This window comes from Lonchura striata, chromosome Z (genome assembly GCF_050655825.1).
Source record: "Lonchura striata isolate lonStrDom1 chromosome Z, ASM5065582v1, whole genome shotgun sequence".
Classification (NCBI taxonomy): Eukaryota; Metazoa; Chordata; class Aves; order Passeriformes; family Estrildidae; genus Lonchura; species Lonchura striata.
The window spans coordinates 22,816,460-22,826,768 of record NC_140740.1 but is presented as its reverse complement, the minus strand read 5'-3'; the positions used below and the strand labels follow the sequence as shown (position 1 = coordinate 22,826,768).

The window sequence follows — 10,309 nt, the reverse complement described above, 5'->3', positions numbered from 1 at the left end:
CTCTACTATCTAAGCTATCTAGATTCTACAGTCCTTTGAATTCTCTGCCTGAATTTCCTTAAGTTTTAAAAGTTAATCTTTTCATGAAAAAAAAACCACAACAACGGTTTAAGTTGAACCTAGCTAAACTAAGAAAATTCCGGAACCATTACATTTCCTATCTACAGCACAGCCCCTTATTAAAAAGTCAGGGGATGGCTGAATCTCTGCCCAAACACAACACATCCCCTTGCCCCTGCTCGGAGCTGGCACGGCACAAGGGCCTCCTCAGGCGCAAGCGTCTCCTCTCCAGTCTTCCAGCACTTGCTTGGCTGAGGTGACCAGAGCAGCCAGGCTGGAGGCTGGCTCGCCTGAGGTCACAAACGGATGCTGCCCGGAAGAAAAACCAAAAAGAAGGGAACCCCCGTTACTTTCCATGAGCACATCCTCACGGGCCCAAGCAGGACTCCTTGGCTGCCCAAAAGACACACCAAGAGGACCGAGGGCAGCACATTCCCCGTGGGCCTTCCTCTCCTGGAAGCTGCCTCACCCACGCAGCCCACACTCCTCTTGATCCCTGGATGCAGGTGTCCTCAGCTGGCAGGGCTTTTTGCCCCTTTGCTTTTTCTCACCTGCAGGAGTTCCTGGGCAGACCAGCGCCTGTCCTCGTCTGCCTGCAGGCAGCAGCGCAGAAAGTCGCGCAGGAGAGCCGAGTGGTGCCTGGGGTTCTGCAGTTTCGGGGGCCCGTTCGTTTCTATCAGTTCAAAAACCTACAACACATGGATGGAAGAGGACACTCTAGCTGCTCCTTTCCTAGCCACAACAGCTCTCTCCACACAGAGCCCCTTTTCTAAGCTGCACCTTACCCTGACACGGGCCATCCTCTCGTAAGGAGCTTCCCCTTCCACCATTTCCAGCCCCATGATCCCCAGGGACCAGATGTCCACTTTGGGGCCGTAGGCTTCTCCTCTCACCACTTCCGGGGCCATCCAGCTGGGAGTGCCCACTCTGGAGCTGCGCTTGCTGCGCTCAGGGCTGAGCTGAGCGCAGAGGCCAAAGTCAGCTGAGGAGAAAAACAAAGCCTGTCAAAGCCAGCCACCGCTGGCAAACCGGCCTAAAGGATGGCCCACTCCAAGCCTGCCAAGGCCATGCCCAGTCTAGCTGAAAAGGCAGCTGAGCTCGCCTTCCCCGTGGCTGGAGCCAGGGAAATAGGGCATTGGCCATTTCAGAAACACCCTCACGATTCACGCGCTGGCTGAGCAGCGCTTCTGGGGAAGTGGCAGTCACCAAAAAGCAGCCCCACGGCACACGCGGGGAAGGCTGCCCCTGAGCAGGGACGATACCCACCCAGCTTGACAGATCCGTCCATGCCCATGAGAACGTTGCCGCTTTTGATGTCCCTGTGGATGACTTGGCGGGAATGAAGGAAATGCAGTCCTTGCAGGCACTGAGAGAGAAAGGAGGGAAGGAAAGTTAACATTCGACATCTGATTTAATCCCAGAAGAAAGAAAAGGGCTCCAAGAGGTTGACAGCTTTCTCAGGGAATTGTGAAGGAGGGAGCACTAGCACGGCGCTGTCAAGAGCAAGAGCTTGCTGCTTCAACACTCTTAGAAGTGCTTTGGATATTTCAAAGCGAAGGCATCTGAGCTTGCACGAGTCCATCCTGCCATTGGTACCAAGCACGTGACCTTTGGCTGGCAAGCAGCATGGCAACGATTTCTTTGGAAGCCCTGTGGCAGCAGAGGAGGAAGCAGCACATTAGACCTGTTTCAGAATCCCTCGCCATCTGGGCTGCAATGCCATGCTTTGAAGCTGAGGACATCTCCTTCGCCCTCGGCTTGAAATTCTGCCACCCGCATGCGGGCTTAGAATGTCAAGGAATGTCGGTCAGACGGACAGGCTCCAGACAAACATTCAGAGGCAAAGCTGAGAGGAGCAAGCCAGGAAATGAAACAAGTGAGTGTGCACGAGCGCCAGAGGACGGACAGCATGGAAGAGTGCAAGAACAGAGCCTAAGGCGTGCGGGGACTCCAGCAGGCAGTTCCCTTCAGATTAATGCTCTTTCTTCTGCTCTGTGTCGTGAGAGCAGCGCCAAAAGAAAGCCGGGGCCAAGAAATCTCTGCTCTCCTTAACCACCAGCTGACAAGAACCATCCTGGGCAGGCCAGGGGAAGCACAAGCGGGACGCCTCACCTCCCGACAGACGGCGCCTATCTGTCCTTCCTCCAGGTACACTGCCCGGAGCACATCGAACAACGTGCCGCCGTCCATGAACTCCATCACCAGCCAGAGCTCCGCATCCACCAGGTAGCTGAAAGAAGGAAACCACGGCATGGAGAGAGAGGAATGGGCACGGCTCAGGCACCCGAGGGCCTGACCCAGGCTTTTGCAACTGCTCTCCAAGCTACACATGCCAGAAGAGATTACTGAAAGCCAGCTGCAAACTCCTCCCGTGCACATGCAGATGTCTAAAGCTACATAGACGTGAGAATACCCCAACCTGTCTAAGTAGCTGACAATATTGGGATTCCTGCTGTCCCTCATCACCAGGATTTCATTGACAGCCAGCTCCTCAGACATCTTCTCCTGAAGAGACATTATCTTGATGGCCACCTACAAAGACATTGGCCACCATTAACTTGAGAAGTCGCTCCCTGCACGAGACCTCATGGAACACGGAGCGAGCGCTCGTGCCATGACACAGCGAGCTGTGCCAAACTGCCCTGTTGCCAGACAGCAGAGCTTAGGGAGAAACTGCCGCGGGTATTGACACTTTACCTGTTGTCCTGTGCTGGTGTCGAGGGCTTTATAAACAGCTCCAAAGCCCCTAGAAAGAAAAGGGCAGCAGAAAAAGCCCTTTATAGCCCTGGCAGTGAAAGCAAGCCTAGGCAGGAGATCTCCCTAGGCTGCCTGGACTCCTTAGAAAACGCCTGCCTGCAGCGTCTCTTCAGCCGGCAGCACGGCAGCCCACCAGCCCTCTGCCATGCCGGACAGGGAACACGGAGCTCCCTCATGGAGACCAAGGACCCGTGCAAATCTCCAAGGCACACGCCCACTTGGTTCCATTCCAGTGCAAGGGGGGCTCGATCTCTGTGTGGCTTTGCGCACAGGTGTGCAAGTGGGCTTACATCTGGAGAAGACTAACTTGGAAAACACTGCCTTCAAGAACTGTCCTCAGACAGCTCTTGAGTGGCAAGGTGCCCTTGGAGGCCATACAGACACAGGGCCAGGAGATCTTCCAGGTCCTGCTCCTCACTGCTGCAAGCAAGGCGTCGCTTGCATCAAGTTGTCTTTGCTGATGCTTCCTGACTGCTCTGACTGAGCCGTCCTGAGAGGTGACAGGAGGCAAAGCCCGAGGCTGACCGTGTTTGGAACTGGCCTGACTTCACGCTGGATATTGCACAAGCTGAAGACCCGGCCCACGGTTTGTTCTATGGAGCAGACGTCACACTTACCCTCGTCCAAGTTCTTCAAATGCCCTGTATTTCTTCATTGGCTCGCCCAGACTCACAATGCTCCCTGAGAGAGACAAAAGCAGTGCCAGGAGCTCACTTTCAACCGGAGGCCTTGCTGCCCACACAATCCAAAATGCATGCCCACTGTCAGGAGCTTGAGAGCTCCCAGGGGCCAGTCACTCGCGACGTGCCACAAAAGGCAGCCCAGGCAGAGCCAAGCCAGGCCCAGGTGCCCCCAGAGGCAGCAGGAACACCCCGAGCGCTCCCTCGCTGCCTCAAAGCACAACAACAGCTTCTGCAGAGAGGCCTCAGCGCCTCTGAGACCGAGGAGGAACTTCTGGCGCAGCCTGCACCGAGACAGGCAGACAACGCACTGCTCTGGCAGACAAGAAACACGGCAGACGTACTCAGTGTCTTCAGGCCCTGCTCCTCTCTCATCTCGGGCTGCTGGGCTGGGCTGCTGGATGAAGTGCCGGCAGCTGGGGGACAGCTGGCCGCTGCAGGCGATGCCGGTCCAGCGGCACGTTGAATGGCAGAGCCTGTCTTGAGCTGGGACCAGAAAGGATTGCCCGTCAGAAGGGCGGCTGGCACAGACGCCCCGGAGAGCACACGGCAAAAGCAAGGCCTTCGGAAGATGCTGTCGGCCACCGCCAGGCCTCCTCAGCTGGGGGCTTTTGGACGTCCCCTTCCCAAAGGCAATGGGAAAACCACTAAGGCTACTTCGATCAGCCCCTCATGGCCACTTCCATGCTCCATCGTGCTGGCCTTTCTGCACGACGAGTGGAACTAGCCATTGATGGGCTTGCAAAGATCCGCACAGAGATCAGAGCAGGGCTCCAGGGCCTTGTTGCGGTTCTTCCTCCTCCTGTGTTTTCCTGGGCAATGAAATCACCCTGGAGCTGGCATGCAACTGTCTGAGCAGAAGCCCAGAGCGTGTCCCTTCTCTGATCCCTTTCACCGATTTCCCCTCTGTATTTCAGGCATTAGGGGGGCGGCCCTTCGGGGCTGCATTCCAGCCCTGCTGAGCCCCACCCGCCCTTTACAATGCAGAGCCCTCTAGGATTCTCCTCACCAAACCCTGCTCTGACCATGTGCAAGTGAAGCGCAGTCTACATCATGCCTGAACCTAAGTAGTCCATGGAGTGTGGCTTGTCCCTTCCAGGGGCCAGTGTTTCCCAAATATCCTGCAAGGCTGTCAGCTGAGTCTTTGGACTGCTCTGTCCGCTGGCCACAGGCGGCCCGCATCGCCAGGGGGCACAAGGGGCTCATTTCTACGCTGGGAATCATTGAATGCTGCCTCTTGTCTGATGGCAAGAGGCATTCTCGAGCCCTCTCAGCATCCCAGCAAAGTGATGCTCAAGTGTCAAAGTTCAGGACCCATTGGCCAGGGCTCCCTGGCTTGGCTGAAGCAGCACTAGGTCATGGCAGGCGCACAGCCCCCAGCATCTTCAGCCGCAAGCAACAAGGGCTGGGCTTGAAGGCCTGGCTTGAAGCTTGGCCCTGCACCCAAGGCAGTGCCAGCCTCAGATGCCACTTACTGGCTCTGCAAGTTCAGCCTGTGGAGGGACAGCAGCTGGAAGCTTGCTGCTGTTTTGCTCCTCTTCAGCCTCTCCCTCTGTAACAGTGCCAGCCAGACGAGGCGCTGACCCTGCGGCTGAGCCCTGCAGACAGACAGAAGTGAGAGAGACTGGGAACAGCCAACCCTTGCAGCAGCTGCTTTCTACTGCGCTGGGAAAGCACCCAGAATAAGGGCAAATCATAGACTTGGATACAAGTGGCATTCTGAGTCATGAAAGCCCTCGGAAGATGGCTGAATGAGGTGCTACTGCCTCTTGCTGTGCATTTGATCTTCCATGCTGGCTAGAAGCAGCAAGACACCTTGGAGCTGTCACATTTGCTTTTCACCTCTTGAAAGGCTCTTGATGGGAAAATAAGGAAGGAGCCAGTGCTCCCTTTGCTACTGCTGCTGCCACCAGGCAGCTGGCCTTTCCTTCAGCCTCCCACGCTGGCACTCTACACTCTACTGCAACAGGCCAAGCTCACAGCTTGCTGCACAGTTCTAACACGCCAGCAACGTCAGGGGTTCCTTTGCCACTCACCAAAGCACAGGCTTTTCTCCATCCACGTGTGAGGTGACCTGCAGGGAGCAAGGGAAAAGGAACCAGAGGCCCTTAGAAAAGTGCCTTTTGCTGGGGGCTCCCACAGCACAAGTCATTCCCAACGGAGAGCATTTCCCTTTCCCAACATGCCTCCAGGAGCAAGAGCCCTTTCCCACAGCAAGCGAGAGAACAAACAAGGACACTAGAGTAGGCGCTGTCTACGTTTGGGCCTCTTTTGCCAGGAAAGAAACAGAAACACAGCCAAGGAAATGCAACAGCTCAAGCAGTTTTTCCTCTTCTCTTCCCAGTATTTTATAGATCCTTTTTTTAATTGCATGCACAAGCCATTCCCATCAATTGCTGGAAGACAATACAACAGCAAAGCTTCCACAAAGGGCCCCTTTGCTGTGGCAGCTCTCCGCTGCAGCGGCCCCAGAACAGCTCCTGCCTTCAGCAGCAAACCCTAACTGGACTGGAGTTTGTGCTGCATCGCCAGGAGAATGGCTACCTTGGCGCAGCCTAGAAAGAGTCAAGGCACACAGCCAAGGCCTCTAAATGGCAGCATTTGGAGCAAAAGGGGCTTTCCTTCACTCCTGGAGAGAGCCACAGGGTTTTGAGAAGTACTTCTGAGCATCTCCCCTCAGAGTCTACAATTTCCAGGTTGTCTTGGTTGAAGCAGCAAGCTGAGGAAATGACACACTCCACTGCCACGCGCTGTCCCGGGGAGGGAAGGCAAGCGCTGCAGGCTGCAAATTACATTGCAAACGCTCTGCACCTACCACCCAGTACAGATACCCCCTTCTTAGCTGATGCTGCTGGCAGGAGATTTACCAAACTGGTGGCATCCTAACGGCAGTTTTGTTCCCTGATCAACTCGGTCACTACCGCGGCGAATGGAGCAGAGCGAAGCAAAAGCCAGGGGACGCCAGCCCCAGGATAAACCTTTACTTACGAGTCAGGTGGGTCAGGTAATATCCAGAATAAGCAACGGTAAAGATGGTGCAAACCGCGGCACAGACCTGCCCGAACATTTTGGCCGTGCTCTGCTGCTTCGCACACTGAATGCCACCCAAGGGGTAAAGCAAGACTCCTCTCGGGGTGCAGGCCGTCTGCTGAGAACTCCTTGGTCGCAAGGATCCTCCTGCAGGGAGCGAGCGGAAAAGCTGCTCTGGACAACCAGGCCTCGGGCTCACGGGGACATCGCTGTGCTGTGACGCAGCACTGTGACGTGGCACCGCTGCCTTGACCTCACAATAGCAGCTGCTCTGGGTTTGTTGTGCCCAGCAACCAAACCTTCTGTACAGATGACGCAAAAGAAAAGCCTGGGAAGTTCTGCTCAGTCGTGAAGCAGCAGAACATGTCCTTCCAGTCCATAAGCCAGAGCTCAAGGCGTCCCAGGGCAACTCAGAAGACACGGCGGCCCAGCCTGCACGCGAGAACAGAAAGCAAGTGTGCTTCTTCTCCCTGGCATCTTAGTTGGTTCTGAAAAGCCAGCTTCTTCCATGACATGTAGGGGGATAAAGAAGCAAAGAAAATAAATTTCCAGGAGTATTGCAGCGTGCAGATGCTTCTTGAGCACACCGGTGCATGCTGATTTTTTCTCCCACTCTGTTTGCGGCACGGCCTCCCTTTTGTGGCAGGGAGATGCTGGCTTAGCTCTTGACACAAAGCTCCTCTTGTCCTGCTTGCTCTTTCTCTGGCCACTGAAAGCCTCAGAACAACCACAGGAGCTCTGCAGTGGTTCCTGGGCTGCCACAGTTGTGTTGTGTTGGAGCTCTGGCAGCAGCCTGCAGCCCACTGCTCTGCAACGCCCTGCAGATGTCGAGCCCAAGGAAGGGCCCTTTGGAACAGGCCAAAGCCGCAGTCTCACAGATGTTTGCCCAGGCTCCATGCTCCCTGTAAGATTCCTGGCGGACACTTGCACAGCCACATGCCAATGAAAATGAGTTGTAGTCATTCCCCTCTCTGTTAAAATCTTCAGCTAGACCCAGGAGCCAGCTTGAAAGCAGAAAGGAATTACTGCGTGAGAGGGCGGAAAAGTGCACGCAACTCCTCTGGAAATCAACTCGGTTCACCTGTAGAACAAGGATGCCAGACTTGCTTTCCTGGTGACTCCGCACCCGCAAGTCCTCTGCTGGTGGACAGCACAGTCCAGTCTTTCAAGGAGCTTTACCCTGGGCTCCTCACACTTCAGAAGCTGAGGGTGGCATTTCAAAATCAATGCAATTGATGCAAGGCCCAGCACTATCTTCAAATTCTCTTGCTGAAACACTGCAGTAGTTACCCAGAAGGATTGCCTCCATTGGAAAGCATCTCATTTTCCCCATTTCCAAGTCCGCTCACATCAACCAGCAAATTGTAGGGCTTTGGAGAAGGAGGAATGACACGGTAGCATGGAAAGCCCAGTGTAGGCCCTCAGGCCCCCTTGAGCAGGGCGCTTTGGTGCCCCAGAGGTTCAAGAGAGGGAAGCGTAAGGAAGACGTGCCTTTTCGACCCTCCTTTACTCCTCAGCACCAAGTGACCGCCAGGAAACGGGGGACAGCCAGGCCACGTCCCTCATCCTGACCCAGCGTGAGGGGCAGCTGGCACGGAGGGACACAAGGGCACGGTGGGGAACATCTCAGCCAGGCAGGTGGGGCAGTGTGGGGCAGCTGTCGGGGAAGGTGTGTGGGGCAGGCCAGGGCCACTCTGGCAAGGGGGAGAGCCATGGGCCGCTCGGAAGCAGCGCAAAGCCGTGAACGGGAGAGCCCGTCCGCAGCGCACAGCTTGGAAGGCACTGACCAGCTTAGGCACAGCGTGACACGCAAGGGAACACTCCAGGGCTCTGGGGGGTTTAGAGGTTTTATTGCCAGTCATGCTGAAAGCAAGAGCTGGAACAGAGCATCTCCTGGTTACTTCACCATCTTCATCTTCCTCAATCTGTCCTCCAGGTGGCCTCCTCCAGGTGGCCAGTTCAGGCAGACAACTCGTGGGACATGCCTGCTCCAGATCTGCTGAATCCCACATTCTTCTTGGATAGCTCAATTCTTCTGATGACAATTCATTCATTTCTCCTTAAGGGATAATTCTGAGCTTCCCTACATCAACACTACTCTACTCTTTTCTAAACAATGCTTCATGAATGAAGCCTTCTATGGTCTCTAGTCCTAACTAAAGACAGCTAAGCTCAGAAAACCTCAAAACATTACATTTCCTATCTACAGCAGAGCTCCTCGTAAAACTCAGGGGATGGCTGAAGCTCTGCCTATGCACGATCCATCCCCGTTTCCCTCCCCTGAGCTGGCAGGGCACGAGGGCCTCCTCAGGCGCAGGCGTCTGCACGCCAGTTTTCCTGCACTTGCTTTCCCCACTTGCGGTAAGCAAAGCTGCTTACCTCAGCGTGATCTCTGGGCCTCTGCAAGGGACTGTCCAGCTTAGCTAGAGCATGGCAAGGAAGGGAGTCTTCCAACGCTCGGCCTATGTCAGAGTTTTATTGCCACTCTGGCTGAAACAAAGTGTCCCCTCACTACTTCTGCATCTTTATCATTCTGCCCGGCAGCTGGCCTGATCAGGCTGACAGCTTGTAGCGCCTGCACAGTGCACTTCTGCTGCATCACAGCTTTTCCTCTCACAGCTTAATTCTGATTATGACAATTCCTTCTTTTCTACTTAAAAGAGAGCTCAGAACTTACCTAAATTAACAAGACTATATTCTAAGCTAAACTATCCTCTACTATCTAAGCTATCTAGATTCTACAGTCCTTTGAATTCTCTGCCTGAATTTCCTTAAGTTTTAAAAGTTAATCTTTTCATGAAAAAAAAACCACAACAACGGTTTAAGTTGAACCTAGCTAAACTAAGAAAATTCCGGAACCATTACATTTCCTATCTACAGCACAGCCCCTTATTAAAAAGTCAGGGGATGGCTGAATCTCTGCCCAAACACAACACATCCCCTTGCCCCTGCTCGGAGCTGGCACGGCACAAGGGCCTCCTCAGGCACAAGCGTCTCCTCTCCAGTCTTCCAGCACTTGCTTGGCTGAGGTGACCAGAGCAGCCAGGCTGGAGGCTGGCTCGCCTGAGGTCACAAACGGATGCTGCCCGGAAGAAAAACCAAAAAGAAGGGAACCCCCGTTACTTTCCATGAGCACATCCTCACGGGCCCAAGCAGGACTCCTTGGCTGCCCAAAAGACACACCAAGAGGACCGAGGGCAGCACATTCCCCGTGGGCCTTCCTCTCCTGGAAGTTGCCTCACCCACGCAGCCCACACTCCTCTTGATCCCTGGATGCAGGTGTTCTCAGCTGGCAGGGCTTTTTGCCCCTTTGCTTTTTCTCACCTGCAGGAGTTCCTGGGCAGACCAGCGCCTGTCCTCGTCTGCCTGCAGGCAGCAGCGCAGAAAGTCGCGCAGGAGAGCCGAGTGGTGCCTGGGGTTCTGCAGTTTCGGGGGCCCGTTCGTTTCTATCAGTTCAAAAACCTACAACACATGGATGGAAGAGGGCACTCTAGCTGCTCCTTTCCTAGCCACAACAGCTCTCTCCACACAGAGCCCCTTTTCTAAGCTGCACCTTACCCTGACACGGGCCATCCTCTCGTAAGGAGCTTCCCCTTCCACCATTTCCAGCCCCATGATCCCCAGGGACCAGATGTCCACTTTGGGGCCGTAGGCTTCTCCTCTCACCACTTCCGGGGCCATCCAGCTGGGAGTGCCCACTCTGGAGCTGCGCTTGCTGCGCTCAGGGCTGAGCTGAGCGCAGAGGCCAAAGTCAGCTGAGGAGAAAAACAAAGCCTGTCAAA

General features: G+C 54.9%; 1 protein-coding gene across 1 annotated transcript; it reads right to left on the bottom strand.

Annotated features, from left to right (window-relative positions):
• Positions 1-267: 267 nt before the first annotated feature.
• Positions 268-8,581, bottom strand: LOC144248331 (serine/threonine-protein kinase PAK 3-like). Its single transcript, XM_077790414.1, has 14 exons — positions 8,434-8,581; positions 7,554-7,667; positions 6,486-6,674; positions 5,082-5,095; positions 4,973-4,990; positions 3,842-3,983; positions 3,435-3,498; positions 2,758-2,806; positions 2,480-2,592; positions 2,173-2,290; positions 1,327-1,426; positions 846-1,042; positions 612-749; positions 268-369 (listed from the first exon to the last, which is right to left on the bottom strand). The coding sequence occupies exons 1-14, from the start codon at positions 8,579-8,581 to the stop codon at positions 268-270; spliced, it is 1,506 nt and encodes a 501-aa protein (XP_077646540.1).
• Positions 8,582-10,309: the final 1,728 nt, after the last annotated feature.

Excerpts from the sequence above, each read along its gene's own strand:
- LOC144248331 (XM_077790414.1), bottom strand. The coding sequence starts at position 8,581 with ATGAATGAATTGTCATCAGAAGAATTGAGCTATCCAAGAAGAATGTGG. Across the intron at positions 7,668-8,433 it reads GATTGAGGAAGATGAAGATG|CAGAGGACTTGCGGGTGCGG; the intron begins GTGAAGTAACCA and ends GCTGTCCACCAG. Across the intron at positions 1,427-2,172 it reads TAGGCGCCGTCTGTCGGGAG|TGCCTGCAAGGACTGCATTT; the intron begins GTGAGGCGTCCC and ends TTTCTCTCTCAG.